The following is a 17,899-nucleotide window of genomic DNA, read 5'->3' on the forward strand; positions in this document are numbered from 1 at the left end:
TGTCAGTCAAAGAGAAAAAAGTAAATGGAATACATCTCTCCTATTGAAGATGATCTTCACAAGCCTCACAATATGATATCAATAATATGGTTTAAATTCACCTTTAACGAAAATCGAACATAAGATCTCACTTACAAATGAAGAAAAATACTACTAGACCGTAGTACTAAGTGACATCGACAAAAAAGTTATGTGAGGAAAATTGTTAAGAGTTGTATGATTTAATGTTCAGGAAGCGTTTACTGTTGTCAATAAGGGGATTACATGTTATGGTACAAACGGGTCAAAATGACCCATTAAAGTACTGGCAATAACGCGAATGACGATATTGCATCGAATATTAACATCATCAATAGCATGCACCTCATCCATTGAAACTCACTTGTGTACCAAGTTCGGGCGACCCGAAACTATGGATCCACTTCTGCAGAGCTTTGCATGTTTGTTAAATGGGCCTCCTCATTTGAAAATCACTTGTCTACATAGCAACAAAGCTCTTTTGGATAAGTTGAGCCCAAAACTTGTGAAGGAGACAGAGTCCTTACACATTCCCTTACAACATAACCCACTAAATCGTTCGTCTCAATTCTCAATTTACATTTTGTTTAGCCCAGCAACACGGTTCAAGCATTGTATAGATTTGGACTCCAAGGTCGGATTTTGAACAAAGCATACTGTTGTTCGAATATTTGAATCATCACTTGACACTTTGAATAAGAATCAAACACCCCCATCAATGGAGTTTTACACTTGGGTCTACCAAAAGTCGCACTAGATGGTGGGAAGCAAACAACCACAAATTACAAACTACACCTTTTTCATACTTCAACCCATAAGCCTATCCTAAAACATAATCATACTCTCATTTCTCTCTACTTGTTTCTCGACACTTGCGGAACATTTTCTTGTCAAGCTGGGAGGACAACAAAAATTCAGAAGACCAATTGGTATTAGAATTGACAAGGAATAATTTTTTTCCTTTTCACGTCTTTATATTTATCTTTTATTTTTTATTTTTCAATTTTCATGAGGATTTGGGAAGAGGCCTCCCTTGAATAAATGATCTGAAAAGCTCAAGAGCTGCTCTTGGCTTGAAAAGTGGAACTTCATGACCTGCTCCTCTCACTGTTGCAAATGTCAGCCCTTCGTAAACCTCTGTCCACCCTCCGACCTTCACAGCATATGCACCATAAATTTTATATATATATATATATATAGTTATCTATCGTTACTCAATTTTACAATACCAGATTAATATTTTACTGACCTGCTTCTTAGTATACCAGGGGTACCATGGAATTTTGGTGGCCAATTTGAGTTGTGCAAGGGAATATCTAGTGGCTGTGACTGGCACCACTGAGTCCACATCTCCACTATATATATACGTATATGCATATATGCATCAGTTCAGTAAGTTATAATCATGAATGAATATCATACGAGGAAAGAGTTTGATAATAAATAAAACAGTAATTATAGAGGTTAAATAATATACCTGAAAACCCAAATCCTTAAACCAGTAGTTATCATATCCCTGTAAATAGGAAGAACCGATACATCTGTGTCGTTCCAGTTTCGATTTAAAACCTCACTGCAATTTATATCATCAAATAATTACACAAATTAATCAGCTGTTAACTAAGATAAACGTAAGCACTCCCTCCACCTGGAAAAGAAATGAAAAATAAAAATGTTGGAGTTGTATTGATCACCTGCAAGCAGTCCACTTATAAGGAATTTTGGTTATGTTGGCATGGAGTGCTTTCTGTACATCTGGCCTGTTGTAATAAAGTTCAGCATATTTCTCCGTACAAGGATCATAGCCGGATATTTGCCGGAACATCTTGAGAGCAAAAGTAAAAAACCGAATGATTTGTAAGTACATTCTTATTAAAGTGCAAATAATCGAAGATACTTGACGAAATATTTGTATTATATATACCGGTCGATGAGGCAAATGCATAGCAGTCTGCCTTGTAGAAGTTCTTGTGCTTCCATCGGAGTTGTTGCATGGTGGTGCGTAAATGTTATACTGGTCTATGTTTCCAAACTCTTTATCCATGGCGTAGCTATACAACGACTCACATTGATCTGAGTTCTTCTGCCTCCTAAAATCGCATGTGTTGATCAGTTGTTTGTAGGTTTTATCGGAGATCATTGCATGGCTCCACCAGTATGTCACCGTTCCTAGGTTATCGTAGTAGTTGTCTGTCACTGCATTACCCACCTGCATTTTGCGTTAACTAATTAATCTGAGGTAGATTGACCAGGAAGTTCGACAGTATACATCTACAACATGGAAAATTCTATGGTACAACCGCGAATGATCGATCACAGAAAACTTTTTTAACTCATGGATCTCAAAGGGTTCTCATATATTTCATACTGTATAGTTTTATGAACTGTTAATTGATGTGTTCACACGTTCGTATAATAGAGTAACGTTAGTCAAATATATAAGCTATAAGTGAATGTTAAATGGATTAGAGGTGAATTAAATTTGATGTATACCATTATTCCTTTAAGATTGATTGGGTGTTTGGACTGTGAATTGTATGTCAAAATTGCTTTGGCTAGCTGAGGAACATAATGTCCTGCATAGCTCTCGCCTGTGAGATATACTTCTCTGCCCTTGTATCGTGGGAATCGATCCAGCCATCGGATTATGAATTGCAATGAGTCCTTTGCTGAAATATAATTAACACCCCATTAATCAGTTTCGCATACCCTTATTCCAATCCGAACACAAATGAAAATAAATAAGGGTAATGCTATGCAAACCAAATGATGCGTCACCGATAGGAAATAAACATGTTAATCAACACTTAAATAATAATCCCATCATCAACAACCACATAATTTGATTTAAAAATTTGGACGTCTCTAATTAGCCAGTTAGTAAACCACGCTGAATGAAATATATATGTATATATTAATTGTGTAGAGATGATCAATGGGAGTTGCTATTAACTAGTCGGGAATATTTTTGCTCACCACCCTCAAGTGGTAATTCTCACCATCTTATTTATCATCATTAGATGTATTTAAATTTCGAGATCCGTGTATTAGATAGACAAAAATCTCAAAATTTAACTTATTCGAAAATGATAAATAGAATGATGAGCATTACTACTACTTAAGGGTGGTGAGCAAAAATAAACCGTAACTAGCTAGCACTAAAAAAAAACAATCATATGCACTCACTTATTTTGTACTATTTTTACTAGAAATTAATGATTGAGACTCGAATGGTTTCTTAGAGTGTCTATAGCAGCCCCACCAAATTAGTATGCCGCATATATAGACAACAATGCTGAAAGGGGGCATGCAAAATTAAAGATCATCAAACTCGTCGCAACTAGGAAAAATTGGTTCTCATCTTAATTCATCAAGGCAATTTATATGAAAAAAGAAGAAGCAATAATTGAACAGAATTCCACGTGTTAATTTTGGAGCAGTAGTTGTTGACTCTTTCCATAAATCATTTACTATAATTAATAAGTTAGTTAGCTAGTCGTGATCGACATAGGTATGGCCCTAGTACCTCCTACTCAAAGAACAATCATAAGCACTGGGTGCTTAAAAGTTAATCACACACTGATGCACTTGCAGATGTGCATAAATCATCAAGTGTGGTACTAATTAATCAACTAATGGTGTAAATTAGGTTAACGATAATTACCAGTGCGGCGATCACCGGTGTCAAAGAGATCAGAGGAGCGGTTGCTGTAGGAGAAGCCGACCCCGGCTGGAGTTTCCAAGAACAAGAGATTGGCAACTGTGTTCCATGAGAACTTGTTCAAGTTTAGTCCTGAAGCACTCTTGTTTATTCTAAATGGTCCTATCTCTTCCGATGCACCATATGCCACAGAAGAGCAGCCGGGACCTAATTTATGCAATCATGAAAATATTCACAGTTGTTAGAAAATAGTGAAGGAACTATATATATCTTATTGATTAAGAACTGTGAGACATAAAAAATATCGCATCATTTAACTGCGGTTTACATCCTATGATTTTAAGGAAGAGTGCAGAATGATGACTTTATTTTACTAAAAACTTCCAAGCCTTATTCCAAAATGGGACTTTCTTGAGTGCTTTGAATTTCCTGGTATTCTGGGTATTTTAACCGTTAGATCGTCGTTTAAAATACAAAAATTAAGATAATGGTTAAAATACTCGGAGCACCAAAGAATTTTGTTCCAAAATCATATGATAGGCTTTGTCCTTTGGTGGATCTAATTAAGCTTGGTAAGCTTAATTAGCTACTCATGTGTGTCCAAGGATATATTAATGATGCCCCAGTAGATACTGAAAAGGTAGCAAACACAACTGCAATTGGCTATGGCTTAATAATTGAAGTTTGTTTTTGGTTGCTCTCATAGCATTAAAGACTCGTTGTCAGCACTATCCATGCAATTCAAGTCTAGAATTTTAACTTCGGCAAAATTTTGGATGTAACTGGAATATATTTTATTTCTGATTTATTTATTTTATCATGTGACCATAGGATCTCTCCAATGTGTCTATTAGAGCTTGAAATGGTAAAAGGTTGTGTATGAGTATGTCTCTGATATATGCAGTGGTAGTTGGGCCATCATTCTTGGCCATGGGTAGGTCATGATATATGCAGTGGTAGTTCTGGGTTCCTATATTTTTATCCCATATTTTACTAATTTTCTTTTCTTTTTGTTCCTCATGTGTATAAAAAAATTGAAGCTAACTAAAAAAAAAAGGAAACTAAATAAAAAAGAAGTTCATGGCCGATTAATGCATATAAAAACCAAGCAAAATATTTACTTGCAATCTAAGCATGTTCATAAATTTTTTTTACATAGACATATAATTACATGTCGGCAACCAAATTTCCCTGTCCAATTCAAGCGTAAATAAGTTAACCAACTAGTTATTGGTTTATTGATATTTCTCATTCACAATGCTAGAAAAGATCCCAAGTTTAAATCCAGCTCCAATAATAAATGAAGAAAAATATGGATAAGTTAACCTAACAACAGTACAAATGTGGCAAAATATGAACCACGTATATTAATTGAGCAATATAACAGTCAGTAGATATTGAAAAGATTTCCGAAGCAGCCAACTGTCACTGCTAATCAACGCTGATATTGTCTCGAACTTTAGAATTAATCGCCGTAACTATAGATGTAAACCCTAAACATATATTGAAGATAAGTGGTTTAGAATTACCTCCATTGAGCCAAACAACCAGCGGCTTTGACAAGGGATTGTGGGCAGCCTCAGTGAGCCAGTAAAAGAGGGATCTCCCAACATGTTGATTTACTGTCACGTATCCTGAAAACTGCTGAAACGAAACCTTGGGTTGTCCGGGAAGTCCCACAATCCTGTCGGCTTCTTCTTCTTTGTTTACAACTCTTCCTACTCCACTTCCATGGCTGCTGCACTTTGCAGAACTAAACAGCCCAAGAATCAAAACGGAGATTAGGATCTGCGTTTTGTCCATGATAACCATGGCCAGAAGGAGGAGGAGGAGCTGCTAAGCTAAACTAGCAGAGAAAAAAAAAAAATATTGTAGTATATAGCACTCCTCCTAGTTGTGTGTATATGATGGGAAGTAAGACTCTGCTATTCAGTAAGGATTAAATAGGAGAGTAAAATAATGAACATGGCACCTAATAGAATTGGAGTATTATCTAGGGCAAGCACTCTTACGAAAAGACATTTATACCCTTATAAAAACCTATATTTTGATGTAGTTTTTAGATGTACAAAGAAACATTGTCACATGATGGTATTGTTTCACTTCAAACTATAGCACTCCTGTATTTGTTTCTTATTAATGTAAATTATATAATATAAACACATAACCATATCGTCTGCCTATATTATATCATATGAAATAATAATACGATGCGATAGTGTTCCGAGTATACACAAAAAGTTTCTCCAAATTCTGGTCAAAAACCAGATGTTCTTGGCAAGTAATTATTGATTAGCTGAGGATTATGGGGAATGAGAGGGGGTGCCCTTAAACTGGACCCAACATAAATTCTTTGTTTTTTCTATTGCTAAATGCTAACGGTTGGTGTCTTAATCTTGTCTTAATTATTATAGGGAGGAATGCTTGGGATCACATGGTTTTCGCATGCCCATGAAACAGTCCCTTTAATCCTCCATTAATTCCTCTTGTATTCATATACCACACGAGAGACGACTTTGACTAGCCTACACCTAAGCTTACTTCTTCTTCTTTTTTTCATTTTTTAAAGTTTTTTAATTGATTTCTCCATTTTCTTTTTCTTTTGAGTGTTTTGTAGTTTGGATAACATTTAATATGAGTTCATTCTGATCAGATTTTCTTTTAATTCAATTAAAAATATAAGAGAAGTGTTAAGGAGACATCTTAAAAGTTGTATGAGAATTAACGTTAAGTTGTGGGATAACGAATAATCATAAAGAGTCCTATTTAAGGAAAGTTTCTTCAACATTTCTCATATAATAATACGTCGAATTATAAGGCGGTTGGGGAATATTTAATGTGATAGCTAGATTATTAGTTTGGCACTTCATGTTGCGGCCTCCGGCAATTATTGTTCATTGGAATTTGGAGGTGAGCTTGAGTAGAGCACACCATAAAAATGGCAGTTAAACTGCTAGGGTTATTTAGTGAGTATGCACTGTGATTTTTAGTTGTTGAATTATTAGTTATTTGGATTTTTGGCCATATATTCAGCATTTCATACACGTGAATTATGTTAAAAAACTACTTAGAAATAAATTGACTTCGTTGAAGCATAGGCATACTACTTATTCGATCTTCAAACCAAGGTTGAATATTACTACTAGAGAATCGAACCAGTCCATTCTACAACTTTTGAAACTGCTAGTTAACTTAGTATTAAGAATTTCAATACAATTTTATGAATATGCTTCGAAAATGAAACTACTTTCTAATACTTGTTGGCGAGTCCCACTTCGATTGTCATTGACACATAAACATCAACGATTAACAATCTTTCACTCTGTAAAAGTTACACACACAGTATGAAAGGGCTCTTGTCTAATATTAGACCTATATAGTAACAAACTATAATATCTAGGCTTTTTAGCCAAAATAGTCTCTAAGATTAGTATAACTTCTCACTTCGGTTCCTAAGATTTAAAATCAATAGAAGTGGCCTATGAGATTGTTCACCGTCAATCATTTTGGTTATTTTCTGAAAAAATTTCGGTTAAATTGAAGAAACCACCGGTTAAAGTACGAAGGAGTTGATTTGATAAAAATACCCTCAATTTAATGGAGATTTTCACGGAATGGCTAAAATGATTTACGGTGGACAATCTCAATGACCACTTTTATCAATTTTAAATCTCAGAAACAAAGTAAAGAGTTATGTCAATTTCAAAGACTATTTTTACTAAAAAACCTAATATCTACATCATATATTATGTGACGAATAAAAAACTTCCTTTTCCGGAAAATCTTCAGAAAGTAAGTATATTATATGGTGGGGAAACATGGGGGCCTAAGCTTTTTCCCATAAGCTCTCTTTACGTGCACGCGAGGGAGGGTTTCATTGACATCTAAAAAATAAAAATAGCATGGTGTGTGTGGCCATGAGGATGATGATAGCAGCTGTTTTGGCTTGGCATTGCCTTCCAAAGCTTGGGAATATAACACGACCTTCAACCCCCTCCACTATTTTGTACTTAGCCAAATTTAGCACTGTCGTTCATAACCATCATAACCTCCTCCAATATCTCTATCTCCACAATCATTATATTTATGCCCCTAGCTTTCATCAAGTATTTCTTTTTCCATATCTTAATATTCACTGTATTTATGTGCTTAATTTTGTTTGTACTTGTATATATTGTGCAGAGGAATCCCTTTTGGGAAGGTTGACAAAGACTTCTTATTAAAACAACCCTTCTAAAATTTCTTTTTTTTTGAATATATATAGGGTTTAGAATCCGGGACATGCGCTTTTGACACTCATTTTGTAGGATCAACTTCGTAATGTGTTTCAACGATCCGAATTGTATATATTTGAATGCATCATTCATTTATCATCTTTGCCAAATATTAGACAAATCCAAAATCATTAAGACATTCATTTGGAGTGAAGAAAATGGACGAATACAGTTCTACAAAGAAACACTAAATTAATTCTGTCCAACAGTCATATAGTTTCGAATTTTGGTGATTTTTGGTAAACATAATCCTTGAAATAAGACATAAAGGATAAACAATTGGATTGTTAAAATACATTATTGTACATGCATAGTTTGTTATATAGAGCCATAGCAAACTAGCTAGCTGGTATAGTAGTACTAGTTCTAGTATATATAGTTGTATACATTATATAATCTACGTGCATGTTAAATAGTAAATATATGTATGTCAGTAAATCGATAGTAGAGTAGAGTAGGCGTAGATGACCGAGGAGAAGGTGAAAATAATGATGGTATTTATGACATTTAGTAGAGAGCAGAGTGCAAATCAGAAAGTAGTTGGAACTTGGAAGTGGGAGATATTGAAGGTCCCTTCAAACGAGCAGAGATGAAGCAAACTCATAGAGTTGAGTCACTTTCAGCGGTAGTCAATGCTACCGTCTCTCTCTCTCTCTCTCTCTCAATACTCAACCTGCAGAAACCTTGAAATGCTCGTATTAGGGTTTTTGGGATACCCTCTCGATTTTATTTAGTTTCCTTCGAATAAAAACTAGGGTAATTACTAATTAGGGTTTTGGGAAACCCTATATCGTTTTCCTCCAATATTTGTTGCAGTAACTTTTCATTTTCCTAGCCTATGAAAACAGTGCAGTTAAAATCATAACATGCAATCTATTGCTTCTCACATTCATCCACTCAGAAGGTTCGTATCTCTTTGAGTCTGTGTGAGGGGATCTGATCATCTGAAGGAGTGGGATTAAAGGCACCAGATTCAGTTTGGAGGGGTCCCACTGATACCTATATATGTGTGTGTCACTGTGTGTCTATGTATGTGTGTGTGTGTGTATATATTATAGATGCGTGGTTCTGAATGGTGGTTGCGAGCCTGCAACTGCATGATCAGTATACGTACTCTGTGTAATCCAAAAGCTTGCATCACTAGTCTCCATTAATCGATGCTGCAGCTAGCGAGTGCTGGCTTATCTGCAGCTATCTTTGAACCGTAACATAACTTTGATGTCCAGAAAACTGAAAACAAAAAACAAATGCATGTTGCATCATATCACTCATCAGCTATAGCAGCTCATATTTCGTTCCATCCACGGAGTTCTGATCCAGTTTGACTGCTGAGGACAATTGGGTTTATGGCTAATATATACGGTTAATTAAAATAACAAATATATACTTTATCCATTTAGCCATTCCTCCTCTAACAATGTATATGTTATTATATTAAACTGGACAAAGCACAATAATTGTTTTCAGTTTGTTTTTATACACTTCATGAGATTTCCAGGACCACCCTCGAGAGCAGCCGGAGTAGGCAGACTGCACAGGCCCCCACCTAGGAGGGGTTTATTACACACACATATATATATTTATTTATTTAAGGGGTGTAATATCTACACAGTATTTTTTACTTTTCACATACCTTTTTAATTTTTGGCCGTCAGATCGGATGAAATGAAGAAGATCAAATGACAAACATTAACAAGAGGTGTGTAAGAAATAAAAATAAATGTTAGGATAGCATATCCCTATATATAACTAATGTTATAAAATGAAAATATTACAGTCATTGAATTTTTGTTTAAATACAATATTTCACTGGGATGAGCGGCTGGGCCCAATATTTGTAAAATTTAATTATATTATACAATTAATTGAATAAACTACAATAAACTTGTCTTACACGTGAAATGTCAAGCGATTCAAACATGTTACGTTGTCTTGAATAACAAACCTGTTTACTTCTTTTGTCTCACTCCCCAGAGAGCCAAACACCAAACCCTAAATGGCCAAACCCTTTGGCCTTTGTCGCCTTCCCCAAACAAACACCAAATTCTGAACACCCTTGATTTTTTTAGGTTCCACTTGAAAGGTTCGCTTATGTCACCCAAATTCTTAGGGTCGATCCTGTTGAGGTTTGAAACTCAAAAAGCTTCCAAATATAAATCATTTTGCACGGACGTTATCTTGAACTTGAAATCTCCAATAGAAGGCTCATCATCGTTAATGCGAAATGGATTTTGCTTTACATAACGTCATAATATTTTAAGGTGTACTTTATAATATCATATTATAATCATGCTTTGCAATTAAGTTTTGACTGAACCATCATATTTCAATTTTTTGACTACATCATATTTCTTTGATCTAAATTTCTATGGGGTTCTCGAGCTAGCATAGGAGAATTTAATTTTTAGGTTTTATTTTTTATATTTTAATTAAAAATTTAACAGTTAAGAAATTTGCAGTTAAGAAATTTGAAAATCTCTTCTTTCAATTAAGTAGTGTTCATGGTAGCTCTCTTAAGTGACTTATGTGGGTTTGACTTCTTAATTATTAAACTCAAAATTTTGTGCTGAAACTTGATTGCATCTTACTTCTGTCTGATCTGTAGACAAACAGCCAGCTAGGTTTAGATCGATCGATCGCTTTTTTTTTCTTTTCCAATGATTATATAGATGGTTTTGCAGGATTAGTGCATGGTCCGCGTAGGGTTCGAAGGCTGGGTTAGTCAAATTAAGTAATCTTTTCAACTCTACTCCGCAAGGAACTTTCCTATCATGACTCAAAAACTGCGGAGGCTAGCTAGCTATGTGATGGATGATGTGCAACAAACTATGATATACAGTACAGATATATATATATATATATATATATATACACACACACATAGCATTGTTACGTTCTATAGGATCTTATTGTAAATTCATTGACATATCCAAATCTCATGACCTTTAAACCCTAATTCAACTTGGCTCACAAATTGGAGGAGGACTTATTATAGGAACATATATTTCTCGTCCCATTGTATTTTAGTACAATAATACAATGTTGCGTATAAATTTCTCTTCACGTAACATTGTGTTATTGAATTGAAATGTGGTAGTGAACACGTTTGATACAAGTTGTTTTTCACGAATTGACTCATAATGAGTTGTGCAATTAGATTTGGAGGCATAATTAATTATCCAGGATTGTGGGCATGGTATCCGGGTATAGGTCAATTGAGCTTGTGGTCAAGCTCAAACTTCATTAATTAAGAGATGAAATAACATATCAATCTGCCAAGTGTGAGAAGAATATAACAATATTTACGTATAAAAATCAGGCAAACGTGTATGTTTCGTTGAAAAGAATCATCCCACTAAAAAAACTATATGATTTTGCAGTTGGTCACAGGTCAAATGAGGGCATGCAAATTGCAGCAAGATAGTGGGCTTGACTTGATTAGTAGCTTTGCTTCTAGTTGAAGATGTATAATGATTATTGACCAAAAAAAACAAAAAAAAAAAAGAAGATGTATAATGATTAATGAATTAGGATGATTTAATTTGGGTCCCCTGCTGCTTTGGTAATGTGCTAAAAGCCTAAAATACCAACTCGATTCACGGATCCAGGGATCATGTAGAAAAGATGCCGTCAGTTGCCGAGCTATGTAGTTGTATTAATTGTATTAATATGACATTAAAATAAGTTGATCTTTCATCGTAAAATTAATTGGAAATTTGGAGAGTAGCACTAACTCAATTTACGTATAAGCACATACAAGATCTTTTTTTCCATCAATGTATGATTCATTGTTAACACTTATTGAATCATGTTCATGCTTGCTACAGTGTACATGCATGCCTTTGTATGACATTAGAGGTGGCAAATCAACTTGTTGGGTGATTAATGAGCACCCATTAAGATCCATTTAGTTTGATTTCACCTTACATCATCATCATCATCATCATCAATACCAATCTCACCTCTATATTATAGTGATATCAAATTAAACGGGTGTTAATGGGTAACAACCTAATAGGTCGGTTTGCGACATCTACATGACATGTTTTTCTAACTTGCTGATTTACTGTATCAAAGTCTTAACAGTTAGTTAATACTATGCTAATTATTCATTTGAGTACAATACTCTACGGATATAATGTTGTCGATAAACAATGAAATATTCACGATAATAATCTCAATTTGGATGAACTTTTGCAATCATTATCTTTGAACGAACAAATTAACCGTTCATTATCATCGATATATTATATTCTTTACAAAAAGTTCTTTTTTCATCTATTATTATTTTTTTAAATACAATTAAACCTCAGAGTTAGTACATGTCCTTAGTAAGAATCCACGATTACCATAATACGTAGAGAGCTATTATCCGTATTCCAAAATACTCATTTTGTACTTATAAAAATGTTTTTTTTTTTTTTTAATTCCTTCCTTACATGGTATGAAAGATGATTTGTTTGTAGTTATATTCTGAATGGGTAGAACTATATCAATTTGGGTATTAATTGGACCTTTAGAGGTTGGGCCTCCATCCCAAATACTAATTTCCTACTAACTTTATTTTGAATCTCAAATTCGACCAAAACCTAATCTGACAAAGCCAAAATTCGACCGTTAAAATTTTTTATATTCCTCATTCCAAACGGTAACCTCTCACATCAAATTTGCACACTTCCTCTCGGTGTTTAAAATCCTTCTGAATTTATTAAAGTTTTCAGTTCAATGTTCTCTCTCACGAATCACACTATGGAGAACCTACCAGAAGTGCCTCCTATGAGCCCAACTCAGGCAGAGAAGACATTTTCCGAGTGCATAACGCCACCGCCTCCGCTTCAACACAAGGATGAAAATTCTCAAAACTCCGGCAACGATTTACGCAAAACCACCATGCCGGATCGCCTTAAGGTCCCCAAGGCATTTAAGTTCCCAGAAAGGTATTAAATCTTCTATTCATATTGACATATAAAATTATAGCACATGCACACATATATATTATCGATAATATGTCGATATTGATGCGGTTTGTTCTTGATTAGACATCCTATACATGAGATTTATGATTTATGCATGATGTACTTTTTAAAATTTTGTAGGTATACTAGCCCAACCGATATGATAATGTCCCCTGTAACACAAGGCCTTCTTGCCAGAAACAGAAGGGGTGGTGCCCTCTTGCCCCCTAGCATAAATCTACTCAAAACTCCTCAAGGTACATACATACATACATACATACATACATACATACATATTATATCACTGCATGAACATTATTAATAATCGTGATGCAGAAAATTCAATTGGGCTTTGTTTTTTTTGGGGTCACTGTAGCAGATTCAGGAATTGAAGGTGTGGGATGTGGTCCAACTTCTGAATTAAAGTTTGGGTGCGATAATTGAAGGCTATAAGGAAAAGCACTTTTGGGACTTTTTCCAACAGCTTTTTTTCTCTGTTTGTTTCAACTTCCACTGTTTCAGGCTCGGTGGAAGTTGATGGTTGTATGTGATTTTATCAGCGTGCATTTTGGAAACAGTAGTGTTTCTGGTGAATGAATGATAAGATTTTTCAACATATCCTCCTCATGCTCATTCACACTCACTCGTGTTCGATTGTACCAAAAAACTTGTGTCAATGATTTTGTACTTGCCCTTGTTCTAGTTGAAACCATGCCTTATTTTTGTTAGAATTTGAGCTTCCGACTCAAAACCAATTGACATTGTGTATCTATACACAAGATCGTTTATGCACTTTATGTAAGACTTTTATCTCCAATGTGGGATACTCTTAACATGTCTCTTTAGCCTAACACGTGGACACGTGTTCAATTTTTGTTGGGTGGCATGAGAACTCGTATGGCCTAACACGTGTATTCATGTGAAAATAGTCTCAACATGTCTTCTTAATCTCTCGAGCCTAACACGTGTTCTAGATGACGTGAGAACACGTATATGCTCTGGTAGGATGTTACAAAACAAAACTATCCCCGAGGGTGTAGCTATTACAATTTGTGATTATGCTTTACTAACTACTAATCTCAGTAAATATAATCATACTCTTAATTCCTTGAGCCAAAAGAAAAACTTTTAATCTTCAAAGGCTTGAATGATTTTCTCACTCCATTCGAACTTCGTACCACTGGACTGAACCTACATCTCCATGAATTTCAAGTTCACAAACAGACCTCACTAGATAAGAAACGGCGTCGTCGATGCTTTCGAATCTTGCAAGGTCAGGAGGAAGGTTCTTGGCTGGCCAGTTCTCCAGCCAACCTTTTAACTTGTCCCTCAGCTCATCCTCTGAAACAAACTTCTCATCCTCTCCTGGCTCCAGTAACACATAAGTTTCACTATTATGGTATATCCTTCTCCTCCTCACTGCACAAACCTGTCCAAAAATTGCAACGCAAATTTTCAAACTAGGATTTCATGCCGAGGTAAAAACTTGTCCTCATTGATTCAAGCGGTATTATACTTTAATTGAATCTTAACTACGGGGAAGGAGTGGATACTCTAGCCAACATGACTACGCCTAGGTTTGCTGACAAAGTAAAGGTTTTGATTCCGAATTTCATGTATACATGAATACACTATTCTTTTAAAGGTACATGAATACTAATATTACCTTGACTGCATCTCTTTGCACACTCCTTGTTTTAAACAGATTAAGATGAACTGAAGAACTCATGTACTCAGACTCATCATTTTTTCCTGTTGCCATTAACTGCATCAACGGAGCTCGAATCCGGCGCTTTGTATCTTCTTTACCTGCAAGTATAATGCTGTTAGTGATGTTAGAATATGCTAAGTGCTCAAGAAAATAAAGTAGTAAATGCAAATTGTGTAATCGACTGAATTTTTCGAAAAGATTGTTGGGTCACTGGTTATATACAACTATGCGTCTGTCTCTCTTATCACATATACATTAATAACGTCGTTGGTGATAGGGCATTATTTTCTAAAATATATTAAATAGTTTCAAAAGGTCTAGATATAAAAAAGAGCAGAGCTTACAGTTAAAGGCCTGAAATCCACCATGGAACAACTGCTTCTTCAAAACTCCTTCCATTGAAACCATTTTTCCTGCAAATTTCAGCTTCTTGGTACTAAAATTCCAAATCCAAAAGCATGTTGAATCAAAACAAGATTTTGCAGATAACATGTTAAAACTCAGCCTCTGGTAGTCTAAACTTGTCACCCTCATATTCCATTGTATTTTCAATTCTACCCCTCCCTTCCTCAGACAATTTTTACTTGGGCTTCAAAATCGGCCAAGCCAATTAAGCCCATGATATCAAATGGGCCTACTCCACAAGTGGGGCCAACTTCTAGACCCTCTTCTTATCTTTCCCGCGTGAACCGGTTGGTTTGTCACTTTTATCTTTTTGGTTCACAAGAGTTCCTGTCAGTTAGTCAGTTAGTAAAAATGGCAACAGAAGACCTTCCATCTGATCAGTTTGTTACTTTTGTTTCACAATAACAAAGTAAGGAACCCTCCGACGTTGTCTCTTTTGGCACCCCATTTTATCTCCTTTGTTTCCAAGCCCCAAATTGTACCATCTTTTGAATCACGATAACTGTGATTTTCAAGGGTATTCGGCTTTTATCTCGAAGATCTTCTGGGTTTGATTTGAGTTACAGGTTCGATATCGAAACGGGTTTTCGAAGATTCAAGTAATGACCTTTTATTTACATGTGTTGATTATTTTGGGTTTCCATTTCGTGGTAAGTTTGTTGCTCAAAACCCAGTTTCCGGAATCAAAGATATGCATCTCTTAGGGTTTGCTTTGTGATTAACCTTTATGCATGATTCAGATTAAGATTAGGGTTTTGCTTGAAATTTTGAAAGATTTTTGTATAAGTATAAGATTGTGATGTTTATTCTTCTTCTATAATTTATTTTTATTTACGGGGAGATGGGTTCGAACTTGGTTGCACAAGGCATGCATACTACCTTGACAACTGACTTAGTCTACATCTGCATATGATTAGGATGTTTAAAGTGCTACCATATGTGAAAGTATGCTTGTGATGATTATTGAAATGCTGCATTTGGCCCTCAACGTGTTTGCATAAAAACCAGCAATTAACCAGATTTTTGTTCTTTCATTTTTGTTGTCATATTGTGTATAAATAGTTCATTATTGTTGATATTGTTCATACCATGCAGTTAAATATCAATTAGAGACAGGCTTTGAAGATAATCAACTGTTGCAAATTATAAACTCATGGATGATGCATATAGGGATGAATGTGGTAATAAGCATCTAAGGGTGAATTTTGAAAGCGATGCGGTTAATTACCGCCGAAATTCAAGCTGCCCATCATCCTCGTCATCATCACCATCATCATCATCATCGTCATCTCCACGTTCATCGCTGGAATCATTTGTCAATGACAAAAAAGATGGCAACAATCCATGCGTAACAACGACACGACCAGACGAGGAGTCTCAGGGGGCTCTATCATTACCAGAGGGTTATTCTTCTCCGAGTCTGCCTGGGAGCATGCAAAGCGGATCATCTGCGCAATCTTCTCCGTTTCAGATGATGGGAAGGCCTGCAGGATATGACCCAAGTCGAATCCCATCGAATATTTTCGCCAGTAAACCGCCAGCAGGCATGGATTGGAGTGTTGCTTCAAATGAATCATTGTTTAGTCTTCATGTGGGGAACAACAGTTTCTCGAGAGATCAATTCGCTTTGCTGAATAAATCCGGAGAGCTTTACAAATCCGGAGAGCTTTATAAATCCGGTGAACTGACGAGGCATGATGAATACATCTACATTCCAACTCCACTTCCCACAGTTACTGAGGTAGAAACTATTGAAATAAAGATTCACAATGTGGAGAAAGAGAAGGTTGAAAACAAGGCTCCGAACGTGGAGGCGAAAATCGAAGAAAATGAGAGTGCAAATGTGGAATATAAGGTTGAAAGCATGAGGGAAAATGTGGAAACGGAATCAGTAGAAGAAACAGAAGGACCAGATGAATCTGCAAAGACAGAAGCCGTCAAAAAGGAAAAGGTGCCTCTTATCGGAGAAATTCAGAATCCTGCTGCTTCATACCAATCTGATGGGAGCAATAACAGCACCAAGTCATTCCAGTTTCCAGTGTAGGCATTGTTAATTTCATTTCCATGCAGATAGGATTATCTGGTATTTGTTCACTCTACAATGCAGGAATAGAATACTTGAAATCTTGCAAATTGAGCCTTCTGAAGGGAAGGCAGTCCCTCTCAAATTTAATCAAAACATATCATCCAAAATTTCAGGAAAATTACTGCATATGATTCTTGCACAATATTAATTCTTAGTGCAAGATGTCCCTTCTTTATTAAATGACAGATTTGTATCAATGTTGTTGATAATGTATCAATAACTTGTCAATACACTTTGAACTGATAACAGTAAGTGTTTTTCAGGTTGGCAAGTCATGAGGTTGAAAGCAATATCCCTGCAGAAATGAACTCAGGAAAGCTACAGTCAGCGCACGCACAGCAGGAGATGCATAAGCAAGTAGGGACTGAAGCCCCCGAAACACCCCTAAAGGCAGCCACAACTCAAATAACTAGTTGGTTTTCGTGCTTCTGTTGTTGCACCGCCCGCCGTTGATCTAAAAAGCCTTCATAGGTAATCTGATGCTTTGGATTTCAAAGTTGCTTCCTGCCCAAGTTTCAAAGAATCTCAAGGCTTGTCCAAGTGGTGGAGTTCCCCTAGGGTTAGATTTGGAACTCCAACTAGGGTTTGGGTTGAAGAGAAGCCACAGAAAAAGAAGAAACCAAGAGAGTGATGAAAAAGTGAAAGTTGACGTACATAGAGATCTATACTCTATGATGTTTAACTGTAGATTGAAAAATGTTGTAGATAGATCTATATCATGTACATAGAGCAGTTGGTTTTTCACTTGACACTACCATTGATATATACTTCTGCTTAAAACACATCTAA

The 17,899-nt window shown here is 35.7% G+C and overlaps 4 protein-coding genes across 5 annotated transcripts; 2 read left to right on the forward strand and 2 right to left on the reverse strand.

The window, feature by feature from the left end:
- Window positions 1-677: 677 nt before the first annotated feature.
- LOC137740918 (serine carboxypeptidase-like 25) lies at window positions 678-5,644 on the reverse strand. The gene is made up of 8 exons (XM_068480723.2): window positions 5,209-5,644; window positions 3,683-3,886; window positions 2,512-2,687; window positions 1,943-2,227; window positions 1,713-1,843; window positions 1,496-1,591; window positions 1,268-1,373; window positions 678-1,171 (listed from the first exon to the last, which is right to left on the reverse strand). Exons 1-8 carry the CDS (start codon window positions 5,489-5,491, stop codon window positions 1,025-1,027), a joined length of 1,428 nt encoding a protein of 475 aa, XP_068336824.2. The 5' UTR covers window positions 5,492-5,644; the 3' UTR covers window positions 678-1,024.
- Window positions 5,645-12,602: 6,958 nt separating this feature from the next.
- On the forward strand, window positions 12,603-13,759 carry LOC137738667 (uncharacterized). The gene is made up of 3 exons (XM_068478142.2): window positions 12,603-12,890; window positions 13,050-13,165; window positions 13,288-13,759. Exons 1-3 carry the CDS (start codon window positions 12,679-12,681, stop codon window positions 13,350-13,352), a joined length of 393 nt encoding a protein of 130 aa, XP_068334243.2. The 5' UTR covers window positions 12,603-12,678; the 3' UTR covers window positions 13,353-13,759.
- A 12-nt stretch (window positions 13,760-13,771) lies between these two features.
- LOC137741074 (protein CHLORORESPIRATORY REDUCTION 7, chloroplastic) lies at window positions 13,772-15,257 on the reverse strand. Its single transcript, XM_068480879.2, has 3 exons — window positions 14,964-15,257; window positions 14,575-14,717; window positions 13,772-14,337 (listed from the first exon to the last, which is right to left on the reverse strand). The coding sequence occupies exons 1-3, from the start codon at window positions 15,151-15,153 to the stop codon at window positions 14,065-14,067; spliced, it is 606 nt and encodes a 201-aa protein (XP_068336980.2). The 5' UTR covers window positions 15,154-15,257; the 3' UTR covers window positions 13,772-14,064.
- Window positions 15,258-15,403: 146 nt separating this feature from the next.
- LOC137738831 (uncharacterized) lies at window positions 15,404-17,899 on the forward strand. 2 transcript variants are annotated; one of them, XM_088699433.1, is made up of 3 exons: window positions 15,404-15,674; window positions 16,120-17,064; window positions 17,374-17,899. In XM_088699433.1, exons 2-3 carry the CDS (start codon window positions 16,178-16,180, stop codon window positions 17,561-17,563), a joined length of 1,077 nt encoding a protein of 358 aa, XP_088555559.1. In that variant the 5' UTR covers window positions 15,404-15,674; window positions 16,120-16,177; the 3' UTR covers window positions 17,564-17,899. The 2 variants fall into 2 exon arrangements, with proteins under 2 accessions (XP_088555559.1, XP_068334405.2); XM_068478304.2 differs by having other exon boundaries at window positions 15,503-17,064.

Source organism: Pyrus communis, chromosome 9 (genome assembly GCF_041283825.1).
Source record: "Pyrus communis isolate YQ-2024b chromosome 9, ASM4128382v1, whole genome shotgun sequence".
NCBI lineage: Eukaryota > Viridiplantae > Streptophyta > Magnoliopsida > Rosales > Rosaceae > Pyrus > Pyrus communis.